This window comes from Pomacea canaliculata, linkage group LG3 (assembly GCF_003073045.1).
Source record: "Pomacea canaliculata isolate SZHN2017 linkage group LG3, ASM307304v1, whole genome shotgun sequence".
Taxonomy (NCBI): Eukaryota; Metazoa; Mollusca; class Gastropoda; order Architaenioglossa; family Ampullariidae; genus Pomacea; species Pomacea canaliculata.
In genome coordinates this window covers 21,338,054-21,360,106 of record NC_037592.1, presented here as the reverse complement: position 1 = coordinate 21,360,106, position 22,053 = coordinate 21,338,054, and the positions used below count along the sequence as shown (strand labels likewise).

The following is a 22,053-nucleotide window of genomic DNA, read 5'->3' as shown; positions in this document are numbered from 1 at the left end:
CCCTAAACAAAATAAGACATCTGCTGAAAACTGTTGCGGCAATAACCGATCTACATTGATAATATACAGGATACCATCGAAAACGTCGCCAACAACATCTTTGAAACCCAGTGAGAAAAGTGAGAAACAAAAGTACCTGTCAAGCTAAAGACAGCGGCCCTGATCCCCAAAAGCAGGGCTGCTTGGGAGGCTGGAGCTTTGAAGACTTTCGTGAGCTGGAGAAAGAGAATGCTGGAACACTTAAGGTACCCCACAAACATCATGTAGTTGATGAAGCAACCTGCACAAGGAGAAAGTAGCTATGAAAGAGATGCTGTGTGCGTCTTATGAGTGTTTATATATATATGAGTGCTTTGTGTATGTTTATATACAATAATAATAAAAGAGAACAAAATACAGCAAAAATATAACCATTATCCGTTTATCTTCACTTACCCAAAACCACCATCCATGCCCAGCCTCGTTCACACGGTGCTCCCTCTGTTGCAGAATCTGCTTTGCTGAGAGAATCTTTGACATTTTCTTCCTTTTGTCCAGTTGTGTGGTTCCTTATGGCTGGCGACACTTCTTGTGCTGCCTTCTCAGCTTGAAATACTTTGCAGTCTTCTGTTATAATATTTTGCTGCGAGATTTCTACTCTTGGTACCTCTGATCTCACCAGAAGATATTCTGCCTTACATTCGTCGATTTTTATCACAGTTGCTGAAGACGCGACGTCTGTGGAAGGTGTTCTTTCGATTGGGAAATTTACAGTCTTGGTTTTATTCATTTTAAACTAAATCCACACTGATGGCTCATGCAAGTGTAGCATTGGTCCAGACATTTTCCTCTGGTTCATGGAATCACAAATGACGTCAGTTTTATTGACGTATTTACGCACGCGGCGTGGACGCACGTGTATGGACAGTGCAGTCAGTACACCACAAACTTATCAATACACGTCCATGAGTACAATCAGTACCTAGGATGGCATTCATTCAATGCTGGGTGGACAGAGTGGATTTTTCACTGGTCCATTGTGAGCGTCTTCTGTTCTGAAGTCGCGCAGACAAGCCATAGCCCCTCATTAAGTTCGAAACTATTCATGTTCTGACTAAATCTGTAAAGGGTGATAATGCAACCTCTGTATTTGCCTTGCATCAGTCCCTTGCCCCGACCAACCACCTTTGGAAACTTTCATGGCTGACCTTGCCCAGCCTATTTGGTGGATATTTTGAGCAGTTACTAATCTCATTTTCTTACCATCTTTTCCCTAGTTTGTTCGTGTAACTGCCTTTCTGTATCTTTATTTTACTGCTCTTTTATTCAATTTGGAGCTCACTGGAAAGTAACGAAATGTATTGTTCTTTTTGATGCTAGCTAGCTTCGTTTCGTTTGAAGCTGTGAACAGCTCCTGCTTTATTTTATTTTGTTGTTAAAGTGTGTGTGTGTGTTGGCTTGACAGGGATAAGAGTTCTGCATTTTCATCCTTTGTCTGGAAGCTATGCAGACGGATGTCTAGCGATTGCGGTCGCTGGTTCGATGACTGCTCGGGCCTGTGGCTGGAAAACACCCATCCATCAGTTCTTTAGCAGAGAAAGTATGCGATTTATCGTGGAAGTTAATGGGTGTGAAAAGAAAGGATGAGTTCCGCTTTCCACATAGAGCTCACCTTTGAACTACTTCAGTTCACCACTACTTCGCTCATAGAGCATGGGACTCTCTTTACCTCACTCATTTTCTCCCTTGAAGAAATCCATCTTCACTCGTTTGTCCACCAAGTCACATCAAGGTGGGTAAAACCAACATCACCTTTGCGTCCTCCATCAGGAATCTGGGATTCATCGTCACTGCGGACATGACTCTTGCTAAACAAGACAGCTACTATCAGTCTGCATATTATGATAGACAAGTCAAACCTCTCTTTGTGTTTTCTGTATTTGATTTTATTCTTCGTTTATCACGATTGTTTATTTTTTTTTATAGCTTTATGTTGTTTGTTTTCCTGTCCCTCGTATGCTGTCTGTGTTTCGTTCTTGCTCTTACGCGCTAACAGCATGCTCCTTAGGAGTGTAAGTATGCGCTTAACAAATTTTATATTTATTATTATTATTTATTATTGTCTGGTCTGGCAATCAGCAAAGTACTTGTAACACGGGATATCAGTTCACCCTGGAAGTTAGTTTCCCAATCCAACAGCTGTTGGTAACCCCTACGTTATACATAGGTACAGAGTTTATTTTGACTTTAACTAAAAGGATTCTGGAACCAGGCCTTTATAAAAACACTTTGTTGGTCATTTATTATGGATAACATTAGACTACCCACTCACCCAATAGAGAAACACTGACCAAAGATGGCGACAGACGGGAAGGGGCGGAATTGAAAGCTGACGTCACCCAATTCGTGCGTAAACATAAAGACGTCATTGGGAACGTCAGTTTAAAGTTAATTACGATTTTCAAGGAGTGAAAATGCTGGCAGGGACTCCACTCCCGCATGCTTTTCTCTCTACGCTTCTAATTGTCCCTGTAAGTGGTGTGTTGGGGTATCCCGAAAATGGAATGTGACCTCCAGGCTTTTGGCTCGGACGTAGATCCCCCATGTCTACGGAAGAACAGCCGACACTCTTTGAAAGGGAAAACGAACTCCCCGAGATCACCCACGGCCAGAAGCACAAGTCAAGAAGGAGCACTCAGCCATTCGCCATCGAATCAATCCCAGCAAGGAAAGTTTGACTGGGCCAAAAAGTTTTGTTTCGTTAGGGATCACTTCTCGCCCAGTCTTCCTGCCATTAATCTGCTCTCATTATCTTCTCAGCCAAAGATCATTGAGAAAGAAGAGAAAGAAGAGAAAGAAACATCTAGAAATGCTGTAGCCTCAACAAGTTCCTCGGTGGATATCGATTCTGGCTTAAGCACGTTGAAATCAAAGGGTTTATCTGAAATTCGTTCTCCCACTGCGCAAGGCGATGTCGACAACAAAAAGGCGCCATCTTTCCCATGTTCTGGATCGCTGGAAAATCTGAGCATTAAGGCAGAAATAGAACTTGTTGAAAAAGCAGCAGAATCTATGTTTCCAGAGTGCCCTGATCAAAAGACGCCATCCTTTTATTTTCATGAACCCAAAGGCACCGCTGGGGACGAAGGAGGACCATCTAGCGAAATGCTCGGGTTAGCTCAAGAGCCTGACAACATAAAGGCAGAGAAAGATCGTAGTCCAGGCTCGGACGATTTAGAGCAACGTGCAATAAAAGCAGAGTACCTGCAGGACGAGGCGATGCTCAACCAGAACGATACAGGCGAGGACTGCTCATCCTGCGGAGAGCGCGAGTTCCCGAAGTGTGGCATTATCAAAGAGCGGGCAGATGAAGAGACTGACGTGAATTCCACAGGCGTCTCCAGAGTCTCGGATAACGACGAACGGGAAACCGATGCACAAGATTCGGTAGTCAAAAGCTTAGAAGATGTTGATGCCATCCACTCGAAGACTTTTTGTTATCTGGACGCCAATATGGCACCATCTGCAAGTACAGATGAGACGGTGACTACCATCTTTTTGAAGGAGGAAAAGCTAAGTGATGCGAAGTCTCTTCTGCCCCCTGGTACTTTCAAAGGAGTTTTGCCAGAAAATCGGGTCCCCGGAAACACTCGTCTCATCTGTGCTATAAGGTCTGACTCCTCCCAGCATCAGCTAATTTCTCCACAGAAAGAAACCATTTCATGTAATGTGGATGAACAAAGTCATGGAGATATTAAGCAGCAAGATAATATTTACACGCGCAAGCCAGTCCACGCTATTGTTGACTCACTGAATTCCTGTTGTGACAAAAGCTCTGTATTGGATTCTAATTCAGTTTCAGCAAAGTCTACACAGGGCAAGATCACTTCATGTAACAACACAGAAACAAATACCGAGGACATCAAATCTCAAGCAGAATCAGAGGCACTAAGGAAAAATACAAAAAGGAGGAGATTATCTAGAATACCTAAATTAATCCAACCTTCCAAAATAACTTCTGATATTACTCTTGAAAAGAGTATTCCAAAACCATCCCTACTTTCTAAGTCGGGAGTTAGAGAACCTCCTCATGATGAAAGCAAATCTCATCCAGTCTTATCACCAAGTAAGAAATCTTGCGCCCAGACTGAAATGACACACAGGGTCCATGTCGTTACCAGGCAGTCAATTCGAGATATTACAAGATCAGACACCACCATCTCTAACCCTTCATTTGTCCAGATACCTTTACAGTTGTACGAGATAAGAGAAATCCTTCACGACCAAGACGACCAGCTATACCTCCATTGAAAAGATCAGCTGCCACGATCAAATTTCACAGTGCAGAAAATTTTATAAGCCGAAACAATAGCCCAGAGGCCTCTCAGTGGGCCAATTCTCCAAAAACTCCCACACAACTAGGTCAACCTCGTAACTCTTTGTCTTTTATACCAATGTCGCATAGTTCCTTAAAACCTAAAGTATCATTCGCTTCAGATATGGAAAGTAATCAACAGCCTGTAAAAATGAAGTTGAAACTTAATACAAAAACAGTTCAGAAACCAGCAACAAATAAAACTACAGTGTTATTGGAGCAGCCCGAAGACAGCCAGGCTAACCATGATCAAGGTGGCCAGGAGTGGTCAGAGACACATCACAAGACAGATTTCCACAAAGTTTCTTCTGGCCACAGACAAGGAAGTCGCTTGCCACGAAGAACTGTAACAGATCCCAATCTCCCCAGAAGGACTGGCACAACAGGTTTTGGGTTTAGTGGCAAGACACAAATTTCAGTTCAACACTCTTCAGAAGTCAACATCAAGTCTATTATGAAGAAAAACAATCATAATGCAAGTAATGTTTTGTGTCCTAAGCAGGGTAAAAACTCCTATACTTGTGATGTTGGTGTTAATGAGAACACTAACTCTATCCAGAAGCCAGAGAAGACCCATGCAGATGATATCATATATCAGCATCTGTTGAGCCCTCAGATGTTCAGTGGAGGTCTCAAATTTCCCAAGACATTTAAACTGGGATCTAATAAGCTTCCTCCCAACTCACAAGAAGCCAGACAATTCTGCAAAACTATCTCTAGACTTACAACTGAGAAATCATCTGCCTCCCCTGGTTGTTTCTCCCAAGCTCCAATGCCGTTGTTTTGTACACATCTTTATAAGTCAAATTTCACAGGCCAGAAATCAGAGATTGTTCTAGACTGCAAAAATATAGAAGAGTCATCAAAAAATCTAAACAAGTGTGGTCTTATAGCTTCCAGGCTCAACGCCAACCTAGTCATCCAGCAGTCACATTCTGAAAACTGTGCTGGGAGCTTCGTAGACTGCATCATGTCAACAAATCAGGCTTCTTTACATCCACAACAAGAAAAGGAAGATTACATATAAAAACTGGGATTACTACTAAGTCTTGGGTAATTACACATTGGGAATTTTGGTTTGTTTACAATAAGCCCAAAATATTAAACAAAAGAAATCTAATTCACATCCTTGAAGTTTGTTTTAAACCTAGCAGTAGTCTGTGATGAAAGGCTTTGTAATGTGTTGTGATTTCCTGTTAACACTATGTAGACGGTTTCATATGCACACAGACACTATCAATCACAAAAGGAAACCACATTTTCTTACATACATGATAAAAAAAGACAGCAGTTTATTTGATCCATTAAAAACAAATGTAGGTAGGTTATTAAATTGATTATAAAATTGAATACACAAAAGAAATCTAGCTATCAGCATACAACAAAATAAATGGGATAACAGAACTGGCCAAAATGAAAATCATGTGGCAGTACAGTCTAATGACAGCAAATTTGTACTTAATGAAAGGGAAGTATAAGCCACATAAAAAGATTGAGTGAAATAAAATGAGACAGTTATTCAGAAACCCAGCAGAAGGCATGTCTAAAGTTGGCTGAAATAACTGGTGAATTAAACCCCAGAAAATAGGGTAATATGAGAGCATTTTGCAAAGTCTTTTTAATCTGATAGCTGGGAAATAAATTTCTCTCACCTACTGGTCACCAAAACATGCTGGTTTTCAATATAAATGTAAATATATCAAAACAATGTTGAAAAAAAAAAATACTAGACAATTGTGGTAATCACTTTTACTACAAGAAATAATACAGATACAGAAATAAAAGTTGAAATAATATTTATAAGAAGGAATGTGTGCATATTTTCACTCTTACAGCCATTTCTAACAGGAGATAGGAAGGATGATCAAGTCTTGTGATAAAGCACAGCACCCAAACTACAGGAATGGTTCTGTTAATTAAATTCTGCAGCAAGCTGTGTCACAGCCTGGACCAAAAGTCTCGATTTCATACCATGATTGTTTGCTATAAAAATATAAGCATTACAGCAGTCTCATGATTGGACCAGAAAGACTGTAAAAACATTGTTAGCAAAGCCCAAACGGTGAAGGGGAAAACAAAATGTGTCAGCTTGCCTCATGATTACTAGTTTTCAGTACTCAGTGTGTTTTCTAAGGACCTTTAGTATTTAGTGACAAAATATTACATACGATGAAAATAATGGTCAGCAAATTTACAGCATTTAACTGAGAGAATAAGCCCAGATGGGAACTCATTTGGGCTAACTTCAGCTGCTCACCTAATATTCAAATTTTTCTTTTTTAAGTTTTATATAAATCAAAAGACACTACCTTGGTCAAACCAAAGAGGGTAGCCTCAAAAGTAGTGTCAAGCTACCTGTATAAAGAACTATCACAGACACTGCCAATATCACAATATGGATGCTAAAAGAGAAAAATCAGAGGAAAATACCCTCAATAACAGATTGTCATCAGTTAAAAGCAGCAGAAAAGGAATTCACACATTAAAATGCCAATGTAAAAACTTATCACAAAAAATGCTGTTCAGGTCTTGAAAAAAACTCATGAACTTTCTATCCCTACAATCAGGAAACATGGACGGAAAACTTTTTGAAACCTTTTGTGACACATCCTGAATGCAAGGGCTAAACTATCCAATGTTTCAGCTCCCTGAAAATGTATACTCTGCGTGCCTCGTTTGTTGCTCAACAGCAGTATAAAGGTTCATAGACATCAAAATAAGCAAAACTTTACATTTTTTCAACATAAGGAAGGAAATTTCAAGTTGATATCATAATGACAAATAGCAAATAGAGGGATTAGGAGAATAAAAGTGAAAACCCAAACAGAAAATCATCATTGTACAAGTCCTGGGTAACTTAGTAGTGACATCACACAAGTACAGCAAAAGGAAAATCCTGAATTTTACCAGTTTGTGTGGAGAATTTGTCAAAAAATGAGCTCTAACATTAGAAGCAAAAGTACACATTTGTATCAGAAGCTATTGATGGAAAGTTATCTGATACATAAAGTTTAGACTTTTATAATTCTCACGAGTTTTTGATCCTGGACCTATAATTAAACCATAAAAATACAGTAAAACCACAAATTTAGGGTTATTTTTGTTTATTTTGCTTTTGCGATTTGTTTCTCCATTATGATGCTGTTATGTTCCCAGAAGCCCTAATGCACAGACTGCACAATACTAAAATGATTATTATTAGATGTTAAAAAAGAAGTAAAAAAGGATGGAAACATCATCAATCATTGCTCCTAGCAACATTTCTTCTTTACCATAGCGCTGATATTTCACAGTTGCTGCCTATAGTTCACAAAGTGTTCAGATGACTCGACGAGGGCTGAAAGAGCGTCGCAGAGGGCTTGGTGAGCGACTACGAGCAAACCGTGAAGGGCTCACAGATCGAGACCGAGCTGGGCTAAAAGAACGGAGACCTGGGCTTAAAGACCTTGTTGGACTACGACCCCTTGTAGGTGAGGACTGATTGGAAAGAAAGAGAAAAGCAAGGTGCTAGTATGTTATAAGTCTAATTTCTCTAAATGAGAAAATAAACCATTCACTTGTTAATAATCATCACTAAATGGGCACAAAAAAGTGAAAGCAATTTATTTCTACTATATCTTTTCCAGACTAGAAATGAAACTGCTTTTTGAGTCTTGCTTTTCATGCGTTCCTCATTTTTTTACCCTGTTTTTCATTCTCTTCCACCCTGCACAGTTAATGAGCATACTAACAACAGCTGCATTGGTATATATATATATAATACTTACAAGAGAGGCCCCACGACGAGTATGTGCTTCTCCTTTGACAAGAACTCGTATACCTTGCATGAGGCATGGCCAGATGTGATGGTTCACAAGGGGGGCAGTGTACTCAGAATCATAGCTACGACGGTACCTAGCATTGTTAGAAACAGGATGCATTATTTTTACAGGATCACAAAACTTGTTTAAATGAATGAGTAAAACAGCTACTGCTATCCAATTCAAAGGATTAGGAAACTGATAAGTAGTTTGGAATGAAATGATTTATTGTGAAATATCCACTGTCTCTCCAAATACAAGCAGTTTTTTCTGACAATCCTACACTCAGCAAAAGTACTGTGAAGCTTGACACAAATTTAACTTGTACATCATGAGCGCATCTTGACAATGCCCCAAAGTGATGCAATTCAGTGAAAACCAATAAACCCAATAACAGTAAATGCTCCATACTTGCTGTCATCAAACAGCTCAGCATCAGAAGCAACAGCAATGTCCAGTGGATGTGCTAAAGAACTCATCTGCCAGGCAAGTTTGACAGCCTCTCGGATGAAAGGTTGGATAATAGCATAGGTAGTGTCTGGTGGCAAAAAGATCTTCGGGTTACGATTTAGTGCCCGAATCACATCCTGCAACATTTTTTTGAAAAAATTCCAAATTATAGGTTGCCTGATTTCAAACAATCACATCGTCAGTCTTCTGTTCATTGTTAATGCAATCTAGTGTAAGCAGTGGACATTTCATAAAGTGTACATGCTGATGAAGTATTCTGAACTGAGAGCATTTCCCCAATTATCGTTTTGAAGATGCATAACAATAACCAACTAAAGGCACTTTCCACTAAGACTGGAAAAAAAATCAGATGCATACTTTCCTTTTAATGAAATTGTGGTTTTTATTTAGAGCCTAAATTAACTACAAACAATTCAAAACTGATTTACTGCAATGAAGAAAGATTCTGTAAAATATAAAACATTTATGAGATTTATCATCTATGTGGAAAAGGCTTTAGCAAAGGATAGGACTTCCAAGCAGCATTCATCAACTCATACTTTGCATCATGCCTGAGGTGAATATGTTTTCATAATAACAAATACAGTATGTATCAAGAGAAGCAGTTTCATATTCTGATGGAATTTTGCTATTATTTCCCTTTGATTACCAATGGGCCCATTTGCTGAGTAAGCACTTTCCCTGAAAACATTTTGTGTACCAACTCTTCACATTCAAGATAACAAAACTATCAAAAGGACTTCATCCCAAGTGCATCATTCTGGATGATATTCTATGCAGTGTAGCTTTATTTTCCTTGGTCATAGATAACAATGATTTATATTAGTGAATTGGGGCCACTGTAATACACTTTCTGCTGGAATTGATGATTCAAACATCAACCACTGAGTGTCACATGCCTAGATGACTTTTTAAAAAGAAGTTAGTGATAAGAAAATGAGAATACTCAACCTGCATTTAGTTATGAAATGTCTAATTCTTCATTTTTATTTATTTTTATTTTCAAAGAATTTAACTTTATATAATTATCTTTTATAGTTCTCATTTATTTTTTTAAAGAACCAAAAATTTATACCTTTTTAAGGCAGACCTAGTTTAAGCTAGGCTTGATTCAAACTCAAAATCAGTCAGTATTAACCACAGAAGCATGCACAACATTCACTAGGGGATACAGATGAATCATTACGAATCTCCTGAGATCAGCATCTGTGGTTTTAAAGGGAAACAATAAGCTTACAGACACTAGGCCTGGAACATCAACAAGGTCAGTGTTGCGATTGATGTAATCTTGCACAGCCTCTTCTAGAGTTTCAGGTCCATAATGAGTCTTTGCCAAATTTGCTCTAGTCTTCATCTTGAACTGGCGAAATTCCATTTTAGCTGCACTGAATGCTTCCTGTATGAAAGAACAAAGTCTTCATTAATACCACCAACAAAAAAACATTTCATGTAAATTATTAAGATCTAGTTACAGTTTACATGTGCGCTTCCCCCTTCTCCACACACACACAATATCTCACTCGATTAATCAATCACACTCCCAACCTTACCACTTTCTTGTTTTTTGTCTCTTTATCTACAGAATATTGTGTTTCATATGGCAGTAAAAATATAACCCTGAAAGATTAGCTACTATATGCATGAATGCTTACACTTATAGCAGCAAAGATAATTCTCTGATTGTTCTCATGGTCATCAGAAAACCGGCGAAGTGTGTCCATAGCATCGAGGCGATCTTGCGCAAACATATCATTAAAACGTGCAATGTAGTTCTGTTGGCGAATGCGCTGGACAGGGTCATCAATAGATAGTGGAGATGAAAGGCCAGGTTTGTAGCGGTAGGTGCTGATGAAGTCATCACTAACATCAACAAAAGACAAACACTAAGCTGTGCCTTTAAGTTTCTTTTCATACATTCATTGCATCGTAACGTCTTTATAATTCTGGCTAAAGTGAATACAATTTTTGCTAAATAACACTATGACACATTTTGGTGAAATAGTTATTATATAATTACTATAAAATAATGAATAACTATCAAAGTACTTCACCACTAATGAAGATAACTGCATTAAGTTACTCTGTTTACAAAGAAAGTGAGAGAATGCACAAGACCTTTATCTTTTTTGGATAGTTCAAAATTAGATCAAAGTAGTTGGCAGTCATGCGTAAGCAGGACATAAAATCACTAATTGGGCATTGTCAACCTTGAAGATAAAAATGCTCTTAAAAATTAATGGTCAGCTGATAGTAGGGGCTTTTAAAAAGTTTTGAAGACGTAACTCAAAAATGCAATTTTGCATGAAAGCTATGTAATGTTGAGGCAACCTCCCCACCCCTATTTATAATACCTTTTAATGAAATGTTTGATAAACCACACATATTTATACCTTTTCTACATGAAAACATGTGCATCTATCATGATTATCAAGACATATAATTGTTTAACACAGTTTTGTCCTTGTTATCTTGCCCATTATCTCATCATTTCTGCTTCTCAATACACGAGCTTCCCCTAGATTATTTCTCTAGGTAGCTGGAAACCTTGCCTCACCCTTGCCATGCTAGAAATGGGTCCCTTCTGCGCAATTCCACCTTATTACATTGCCAATCATGACTGATAGTTACTATGCCTGAGTAATTATTTGATAAATGGAGTGCAGACTGGAAGATCACAATCTTTCACTTTCTGGCTTGGCAGGTGAAGAACTGAGGTAAGATCAGTCAATAAGTAAGCCAGATTACTTCCCTCCCTTGCTGCCCCACACACACATGCACAAATTGAATGTGCATTCACATACTTCACATAAGACTTTAGGGTTTCTTTTAATTATTTTTTCAATTAAGGCAAAAATGTTAGCTAAATCAAAGATGTTTTTGCCTGAGTGCTGTAAAACAGTGATCTGTCATAATATTACAGCAAAATACAAAAGTTACAGCAAAAAAAATGGAATGTTTTAGCAAATGCTTTAGTCATACTGGTAATCATTATTCTGTAGCCGAAGCACAAGTAGCAGAAAACAATTCTTGATTTCTTTGCCTAAATGAACAAGTGGAATAAATAAATACATTTTTTCAATAATAGTAAGCTGAGCAGAACATTTATTTCTGACCTAGTCTGCATGCATATAGCATGCTAATGGATTTTAATACCCTATTTACATCGGTTAGTTATATCACTTATTGCCAGAAACATGTATTTAGATAGATGGAGGGAGATAACAATGTAAAACTGTACAACAGTGGTTGAAGTCTGAGGTAATTTAAAGAAGAAACAATGCAGATACTTCCTTTGCTACCAGAGAAGTCTAAAGCAAGTGTAAATATTGTTACAATACAACTGTTCTAAGAGGTTACTGTAAATGCTAAAACAAGAAAAATATATATGTGCTTATAAACGGTGGAAATACAAAGGTTTCTTACCAAACCATAATGTGACCATTGGCAATAGTGGGATTGAAGCCAAGCACAGAGAAATAAAAATAAAGATAAATAGTTAGTGCAAGCACAAAGAAAGGATGGCACAACTGAAACAGATTATGACAATCTTTCTCTCATGTTCCAAAACTCTCTAAATACTGTTTAAATAGAAACAATTTACAAAGAAGACTATTAATCTAACTTTTTTACAAAGAAGACTATTAATCTAACTTTTGATCATCATTCTAAAATTTAGTTTGAGCTCTCCTGAAGTTCGCTCATTTTGAGATGTGGAATGAAAAACATAAATAGGTGACAAGATCAAAATCACTAATGTTTTCTTCCTTGAATCATTTTCTATTACCAACCAGATTGGGAATTTTGATTTTTATTGATATAAAATAGTTCTTTACTAATAAGGGACATAGACTAGACAAATTTTCCAGAGTTAACTGCTTTCCTACTCCTAAAGACTGCAGAAGGACTATTTTCTGATAGTAGCAAAAGTTGCGCCTTTCACAATAAGTTTAGCTGGAGTCCTCCTATGCAATGATTATCTAAGGTAATAAAGAAAAAAATAAGAGTTTTAATTGGTAGGACTAACAACACTGCATTTTCCCACATACTTGGCATATAGATATAAATTGTACAGAAAAATGTTGAAAGTAACTATTTTATTATCGAGTATGAAAGACATTTAAAACTATTCAAGGTTGTCAAAATGACTGACAAGAAGATGATAAATAAAATATAAAGATTTGTTATAATAAAATTAAAAAAGTTAAAAAAATCTAATGTAGTTCTTATAAAGTAAACCAAATAATAAAATCTGTCCAAATAAAAAAAAAGAAAAGACGTTAAGAAAACAAACCCATTCTTCTGTCAAAGCCTTGTATTCACATACCTAGTGTCAAGGACAGGGCGGGGTTTGACGCTGGAGGATAGATACAGTTCATCCCTGAGATTTTGAATTTTGCGCTCATAATCATCCACTAGGCCACATCTTATACGTAAACGGGATATTTCTTCCTGAGCTTCTCGAAGCCTATAGGTCAGGAGAACCAAGATGTGAAAAGAAGATCAAACCCTATCCTCAATCATAAATAATCAAATTTCTGGACGGCAAGTGATAGTAACAGTCCTACAAAACCTGGAAAAAAAAGTGTATGGGAGCCAACATGATTCTCTTGGTCAATCATTCTATTAAAAAAGTCTGCACAGAAGGAAAACATTAATTAGTAGCAATAATTACTGATAAACATACGTCTGTGTTAAAAGTATATATACACACACACTCATACAAATACTGCAGACAAATTTTGTTCATACACTGTTACTGTTAAAGGCACTGCAGTCATACATGTCATGTCAGCAAAGCTGCAAACGATAAGAAATTTACAGTTGTAAATATCTGCAAAAACAGAGTACAGAAGATTGTCAGAATAAACCCATTACTGAACTACAGGCATACAGTCTCAGGGTAAGGTGTATAGCTTCATGATTTAAAACAAAAAACCAGTTAGTTGAGATGTTTAGATGTTGCAATAGCTGCCTCAACCAAAAAAAAAAAGCAGTGCCAGCTGAGGAAACTTTCTGCAGACAGGGCAAAAGGCATGTTTCTGATAAAAAGCTTTGATTACAACCAGAAGCCATGGCAATGCAACCAATCTCTTGTCTTACCCATTGCTGTATGCTAGTTCGGTCTTTTTGATAGACAATGCTGGACTTTGGGGGGGACTTCGCGACATACTGCTCAGGACATCTCGTCTGGTAGTTAAAAGAGCTATGTCTTCACGCAATCGTCTCACCTCACTCTGATAATCATTTAATAAGCCTGCTTTGGCACGAAGGGCCTTGTTTTCTTCTTCTGCCTCTGCCAGTCTGAGTAAAAATTAAGATTTGTCTGCTCATGTGAGATGAAATGCTAATAATATAATGATGAACCTTTAACGACGACAGTAGCTTGATGCTGCCCATGAGCACTAATCACTTTCATAAGCGATGAGTTACATACTTTAAGAAATGTAGGAAACCAGCATACACTAAGGCTGCAGGGAGGGGAAAAATGACAACATATAAATTATGACAGAAGTGTTAAAGTGAACCAAAACCTTTATGCATATAAATGGGAAATGTTTGACATTTATTAACCATCATTAACTATTTCAATTACATCTAAAACCATTTGTACTTAAAATGTAAAGAAACACAGTTTATGTAGTTTTCAATGTTTAAAAGTTCAAAGTAACCAAAAGAAAGAAAGAATACCCAAGAAAGAAACAGTGAAAAGAGACAGAGAAAAACAAACTGAAAACAAATGAGCAGAACCAACAGAGATCTTACTTGCGTCTCAGGTCATTAAACTCAAGTTCAGTAAACATCTTGTCACTAGTGGAAGAGCGTAGACTACGGTCTAACTCTATCTTTGTCTCCTGCAGCCTGTATCAATTCAAACAGCCAAGAGGATGTAGTGAACAACACTTCTGTAATGCATGTCAATCGCACATCAAAATAATGTCAATATTAATGGAAAAATGTAAGGAGGTGAACTCTAAATTAATTTCTGTATCTGTATCAATTTATTTTCAAAACTACATAGGAAATGACCAAAAGTTAAAAGATGCTGTTTAAGACAATCATGTTAAGATAGAAATAAAGAAGAATGCTAGCATAGAATTTAAAATGACTTATAACAGGTAACAAGCTCATTAACCCACTCGTCTTTAAGATTCTGACATTCTGCCTGGGTGCTTCGAAGCTCCACTTCCAGTTCATCCAGGGATTTTTCATATATGGTTTGCATTTCATTAAGTTCACGTTCTTTTGCAGAAGCTTCAGCAAGAACAGACAGAGAGGTATCGGCTGTCAGTGCTCCACCAGAGGTGAAAAAATTCTGGCCCAGCCAAGGAAGCAGACGTGATTTGATGATGTTGGTTCCACCATAGAGGCCACCTGTAATTTTTATGTGGAGCAGGAGATATTAAATGTGCATCAATTTACCACTTTCTATATTAATCCCATTTAGCATCTACCACTACCTTGGAGGAACTACGTGGAAAGAGAATTAGTGTGGAGAGATGCACTATGGAAAGAGAGCAATGATAATTGTTCCATTTGTTTTGAATAGGACAATTAAGACAGTGTATTTATTTGGCAAAGAAAGATATTAGGTCTGGAAGCAAAAGTCAGAAAACTGATGACAGAAAAAGAAAAAAAAGAGAGAAGAAATCTAAAAGTATAATCTTGCACTAATAAATCCTATATCTTAAACAAGTGTGTACACACACATACATATTCCCTTTCTCTCTCTCTGTGCATGCAATTAAATGGACTTGAAAATGGTGCAGCTCTAAAATTAAAAAATTCCACACATGCTGTTGTAGTACAAGAACTAACATAATCAAATAAATAATAAATGAAAAGAAGTTTACTGCTCTTTTATATTATCAGGAAAATGTTTTATTTATATATATACACTCATTTGGTGTACTTGCTGATGGAGTTGATGCAAATAAAGATGCAGCAAGTTTAGTGACTTAAACACAAGAAAAGCACTTTTATATTATTCTGTTCATCTTATATTAATGAATAGTGTTCACAAACAAATTTATATAAATTACTGAGCATTAACCTTCTTGGGCACAAAGGCTGAGCAGCTTGAACAGTTGTCCTTGGACTTTAGCATTTAGCTCAATGATTTCACAGCAGCGTGCAGTATTTTGATCACAAGAGTTGATCTAAAATTTTTAGTAAAAATAACAAACACATAGTGAGACTACTAACATCATAACAGCCATTTTTTTGTTCCTCCAAATATAACTGCAGAAAAAAGCAAATAAAAATTCTTAGTACAGACATGCAAACATATTTGAAGAATTACAATTATATAACACAAGGTGATTAACACAGTGCAATAAAAACAATACTTCTACATTTTATTGGTAGTAATGTTTTAATTTAGATGATTAACTGTGAGAATAACTGAGACAGCAAACGTGATATGAATGCAGCATTCAGTTCATTTGAAAGGAAAAAGGTCACTTTGTTAGACACACACAAATTCACCTTCCAGAGTTATATTTGATTCTTTATTGCCTCTACCATGCATGATTAATTCATACACTGCTATACAGAGATCTGTACATTTTAAGTCTGATTGTGGCAGATGAGTCACTCCCTATGATTTAGGAAACTAGCCTAGCAAGGAAACCCTCATAAACCAGGAAGGAATCACACTACTTCAAAATACCTTTGTCATCTTACTGAATGGTGTGCTAATAATGCCTACACACTACCATACTTTCTTTTCTATTTATCACACATGATATGCATGTCTATGCATGTGCATGGATGTGCACATGTGGGCAGAGGCAAACAAATTTCTGTGTCTTCAGTAATGTACTTTAATTATTTCACGAGACTTCACTGAGAAGATACAGCTATTTCATCAAGACTGCATTATTATGACATGCTATATTTTTAAAAGCTCCTTATTTGATCATACATAGCATTTTTGATTGGGCTTGATGCTGCCATAATTTTTGTTTTCAAAATTAAGTCCGTGAAAAAAACTCTTTAATTATAAAACAATTAGCAAAGTGCTATTAATGTGAATGCTGACCTTTGGCAATATTTTTTCTGGCCTCCTAATCTCAGAAAGAGAGACAAAGAGAAAACAAAATCACAGGAAATGAAGTGCTCAAGGGATGTGGGAATCTGGTGCATTTTAGTCAAGTAATGTTGGAACTGTTTCCATGTTTGTTTTTTCAGCTACATGCTAAAAAACAATATAAAATTACTTACAGTTGCAAAGGGCACTCAAACAAACAAGCAAATTTACCCCCACCCTACCCAAAAAAACCCCAATGAAAGCTAAGGCTTACTAATTATTTGTTATGTTAACTAGAGTAAATTCTCTCACTGTTCAATTCTAAAAGAGATGATTTTACTGCATGATATCACGGGAAAAAGTCAAACAGTGTAAGAACAAACTTAGAATCAGAGCAGGTAATGAATGCTAAACATGTTCTAACTTGTCTACCATAAACAAAAGAGTTATTATTATTATGTTGGCTTTCTATTTAAATAAGTTACTGGTATAGTAGTGCTTTTCTTTAAATCACATGACAGTACATTACCATTGGTTCTTATTGGAAGTTCATGGAAACACAAACATAAATTTATATAACCTCTAAAGAAAAATACAAAATTTAAAATGGTTATAAAATTAAAAACCTCTTATGTTCTATATACATATCGAAAAATATTGCTCTCTCTGTAAAGTGACTTAGTAATGAATTTCAGTTTTAAAAAATACTACTAGTATAAATAAAGCATTTACTTTAATACAATCATTACTATCAAGTGGTTATAAATATAATCTACTGCTCATTACTGATTGCTGAGATTATGCTAAGTGAAAAACCATGCATCTACAATGCCTAGCTACAAATCTCAAATGTGATCATTTTAACCTTTTAGTACATTGTTTAGACTGAGGGATAAGTACTACTGCAAGATGGAACATGGAAGGGGTTTAAAGTGGAAGTTTCTGAATTTGGGAGGGAAATGGAGCTATTTTGCCTACACAGTTAAAGGAAGCTCCAAGAAAATAATGAAAAATACATATGTTACTGTTTAAAGATGCCATGTCACTGTCATATCACTCAAACTGACAAAATCTTATTCGACTCCTCCAGGCCCTTTAACATTCCTACAGCAAAGAAATCAATGATGCTTAACTACGTTATCTCCCGTTAACATAGCACCGTACAAAAAAATCCTTTTATGCAATGACTGCCTATATACCAAAGTGCATGGCTTATCAGTATGAGGTTTCTAATAGTGTAGGCTGTGCAGACAAAACTTCCAACAGACTTTTATTTAATCGTTTAAGGTATGTAAAATTTGGACCTAATCCAAACCCGGTAATGCGACCAAGTCTGGACCAGTCACCTTTTCGGCGGTTCTCGAGGCCGAAGTTAAATCTCCAGCATGATATATATTCAGTTTCAGATACACACAACTTAAAGCATATTTCAATATTTAATGATAATACGAGAACTTATTTAAAACATTGTGACTATGCACTATGTATGAAATAAAATAAGAATTAATGTGTCTTTTTCCCTCCACATACCTCTTGGAATAACTTTTGCCTTGAGACTTAGAAACGCGCTAAAAAGCGAAAGCCGAATGCAAAAAGTAAAACTACGAGGCGTGTAAAGGTATAATAGGTACTTAAAAATTAGCATGCTTATACTCACATAATAGTCGCTCAACCATTTCTCAAGTTTTTCCTGAAGCACAGAAAACGTCCCGATGTTAACCAGCCTTCTCAACGACTCCGCCATTTTCGACGCTCTTTCCCTTCGACCGCCGTCGTCCAGTGAGCAAGCTCAGAGCGCATGCGTTTTATCTGGAGCTGGTCATGTGACGAGGGAGCACTCCATTCCATTGATCAGGGAGAATTTATTGAAGGAAACCATGTACACAAGGACGTGTATAGGGATATTAGCTCGTGATGTATATGAGATGTAAAAACATAAACTGCTGAGCAGAATGTTAGGAAGGACAAGCAAATAATGTGATATGAATTAAGCGTATGTAAAATTAAAGTTTCACAAAATACTTAAAACTTTAAGAATCCTCTGGATAGGTTTCCAGTATGTGTACGTTGTTTTTATTAATATATATATAGTTAAATAATTTACTGGGACTGGAATGCCCATTAAAATGAAAATGTGAAAAAAAGCGGACGTTTAACAGGCCAGGGTATTGTTGTTGATTTTGAAAGGGAAAAGTGCTTCGATCCATCAAAAGGTGATTTCGCACCTTAGGGAATATAGAAAAGACAGCTAAAAATTAAGTGCCTGTCCATAAAATATATACTATTGCTACGTACTATACCAGAACGGATCGAAAAATAAAATTTTCGCTGTCGATTCCTGTATTGTATTTGGTTACTCGATCGATCTATCGTAAAATATAAAAGCGTGAGAGGGCCCAGCTAGAGTGTTCCAAGTTCCAAGAGTGCCCCTCACACTTTTTAATTCATATTTTAAGTTAATATATATATATTATATATTTTATGAAAGAAAATCCCGAGACCTAATTAAGGAGAAAATGTCATTTTATCCTTTTTTATAGCTAGTTTAGTTCAAAATTTATCAGTCATCGATCATATTAGACAAGTCAAGAAAATTAAACAAGGTGCTTCAGGATCAATTAATTTTGTCATTATGCAAAAGCACGTATACCCTATATACATATGTATATACTTATTCGATCGTTTAAGGCAAACAAACTAAACATTCACCTATAACTATTAATTTGTATGACTGTAAAGAGCAAGTTGAGATGAAAGTTGCAGTAAATTGTAAAACTTAGTACTGGTCAATTAAAGTTGCTGAATTCTTTAAAACAGCTTAACAATTAAAGCTGGGTGTTAAGTACGATCATTAATTATGTACTTAATGTAAAAAAAAAAGAGAAGTCTTTTCTACTTTTGGTTAATAAGTTGCTAAGATCACCAACAGTACATGTATATCATTCTCACCAAGATGCAGGGAGATGTAAATGGGACTATAAGACCACCAACCATGCAAGCCCCCGCGGGGCGCGAGGCATAGGATTTGTGCGGAGTTGCTCTCGACGCCAAGATATCGCCACAGTTTTTACTCAAAAGTGCGTGGACCCCGACGACTATATATATATAGGGACCCTATAGGCAGATGCCTCGATCGTCTGCCTGCCCCTAAGCACGGCCCTGCCATCAACAGTAACACTTTCCTACCAAGACGCAGGAAAATGCAAATGGGCCTCAAGAGAAAAGTTAATTATCACATTCCGAGGAATCAACCCAGTACCAAAGGGGCACCCAGTTGGTGAAAGGAGGGGGGACTATAGGACATGCCAAATCGCAGGAAGACGCATGCATCTCGATCGGCCTTTAAAATGAATAGTTTCCGAATTCATATGCTGGTTCGAGCGGAGGTCCGTCTTGAGGAGACGTAAAAATTAATTGTTGTTCTGGGCTGAGGACCTGCGCAGTTTACACCAGCTCCAGACTGGACTTATTGTTGTGGTATTGATGTTATTTTTATTTTTTTTTTAAGGAATGTATGTGAACTCGATGTGGACTGGGCCTGAACTGTGGATTATAACTGAACAGTAAAGTATAAGAACGTTGTGTGAGGCGGGCGACACAGGAGAAAGATAAGTAGCCGAGTATCAATAGCTAGCCAATAGCTGTTTATGTACATAATGATTAATACAGTCGGACCTCGATAAGTCGACCTTCCCTAAGTCAAAAACTTCCCTATATTGAATTAATTGTTAGTTCCCGGCCAAATACCTGCGCCTTTACGCCATTTTCCCTAACTCGAAAACTCAGTAAGTCGATTTTTTTTTCGGATCCCTTTGAGTTCGACTTATCGAGGTCCGACTGTATTGTAGCGGGAGCGCTTGTTTTGGGCAGTGCTTATATTGTTACCTCCACCCCGAACCCCCTTCCACCCCATCACCGGTCGCGCGAGCGGCGTAGCGCGAGGCAGACAACAGCGGGTGACGTGGCATGACCCAAACTGTCCGGTATATATAGCAGACAAAAGTCAAGCTTGCACCTGTTTACCGAAAGGCGGATGGTCTTGCTTGGAAAAACGTAAAACTTTGGTTCTGAGTACGTGAGCATTCTGCCGCTAGGTGTTTTGGTCCACATGGAAAGCGGCTCGCGTTATTCAGCCTCCACCTTCTAAGTAAACTACAGTTCTGACCCACTCTATGAGAGAAGTACCAATTTGCCGCAAGGTGCTTTTGTCCCGCTTGAAAGCGGCTCACTTCACTCAAAAACCCCTCTATCCCCACCCCATGGAATTATAGTGCCAGGTTTTAGTAGGGAGGTATAATATAGTAGTTGTATGTGTAAATTTTGTAAATAAAGTAAATCCTGTCTTTGAATTTATTTACCTGTGTGAGCGTGTCGGTCCGAAAGAATGTTAGATATCGTGCCATATATGTCGTCGTGAGGTACGTGAAAGAGATATGATGAACACGTCTCACTAGAGCGAGAGAGACTTTGTGTCTGTGCTTGTGACACAGCAACAGAGAACACATGAAGATCCGTGGAGTTGAATGACACACCGTAGAAAACACACTTTCGTCTGGAAAAAAGGCAGTTTTTTTGTGGATTCCAAAGTCGGCTGAATGCAGGTGTATATATACATAGTGGATAAAACAACAACAACAACATCAACAACAACAACAACAACAACAACAACAACAACACAACGCGATGTATAGATTAGACAGCGCACCCAACGAAGGATCTCGAGAGATAGAGTTTTAGCGGATAATTCTCCTTGGGAACTTCTGTCGGCTACAATCTTCTCTTGGTTAATTATCTATCTTATTTTACACACACACACACACACACAAACATATTACTTTATTGATTTAATGAATGCACGTACGTGTGTGATGTAATAAATTGGTTGAGTGTTGAAATTAGGTGCGGTCGAATCCTGGTCAGATTAAGTATTAATTGCGTTACAGATCGAGGACGCAACGTTTACACGTGTAAAGTGCCAGAGAAATATTATATATGTACTGTAGCCGGACTGACGGTTCCCTCGCTAATGCCAACACTGCGCGGCCCCCATAGCACCAAATCAGTCCGTTCCTCTTTAGTGTTCCAGGGAAGAGGACGGAGGTTCTCAAGAGAATTTTCAACTAAAAATTCTAGCTCGATCGTTCGTCGGGTGCGTTGTCTAATCTCTACCCCGATCGCGTTGCATGTGTTCTTTTTTAATTTTCTTCATCCACTACACACCCGCACCAGACAACTTTGGAATCCACAAAAGACCTGCTTTTCTTTCCCAGACTAAAGTGTCTTTTCTTCGGTGCGTCAATTCCACGGATCTTCATGTGTGTTCTCTGGTGCTGCTCTGTGTCATAACTACACGGACAACACAAATCTCTCTCGCGATAGCGATACACGTTTACCTCATT

At 37.5% G+C, this 22,053-nt stretch overlaps 1 protein-coding gene across 4 annotated transcripts; it reads right to left on the bottom strand.

Annotated features, from left to right (window-relative positions):
- Positions 1-5,622: 5,622 nt before the first annotated feature.
- Positions 5,623-18,468, bottom strand: LOC112559709 (mitochondria-eating protein-like). Of its 4 annotated transcripts, none has more exons than XM_025231051.1 (11): positions 18,312-18,468; positions 15,677-15,782; positions 14,763-14,997; positions 14,389-14,484; positions 13,726-13,926; positions 12,950-13,090; positions 10,278-10,485; positions 9,863-10,021; positions 8,566-8,741; positions 8,122-8,248; positions 5,623-7,831 (listed from the first exon to the last, which is right to left on the bottom strand). In XM_025231051.1, the coding sequence occupies exons 1-11, from the start codon at positions 18,396-18,398 to the stop codon at positions 7,673-7,675; spliced, it is 1,695 nt and encodes a 564-aa protein (XP_025086836.1). In that variant the 5' UTR covers positions 18,399-18,468; the 3' UTR covers positions 5,623-7,672. The 4 variants fall into 4 exon arrangements, with proteins under 4 accessions (XP_025086836.1, XP_025086837.1, XP_025086838.1 ...); XM_025231052.1 differs by having other exon boundaries at positions 10,278-10,470; XM_025231053.1 differs by lacking the exon at positions 12,950-13,090.
- Between the last annotated feature and the right edge of the window lie 3,585 nt (positions 18,469-22,053).

Bases quoted from the DNA above. Each gene is read 5' to 3' on its own strand.
- LOC112559709 (XM_025231051.1), bottom strand. From the start codon at position 18,398: ATGGCGGAGTCGTTGAGAAGGCTGGTTAACATCGGGACGTTTTCTGTG. The intron at 15,783-18,311 runs GTGAGTATAAGC...TAAAAATTTTAG, and splicing joins AATGGTTGAGCGACTATTAT to ATCAACTCTTGTGATCAAAA. The intron at 8,742-9,862 runs GTAAGCTTATTG...AAAATGTTGCAG, and splicing joins ATGTTCCAGGCCTAGTGTCT to GATGTGATTCGGGCACTAAA.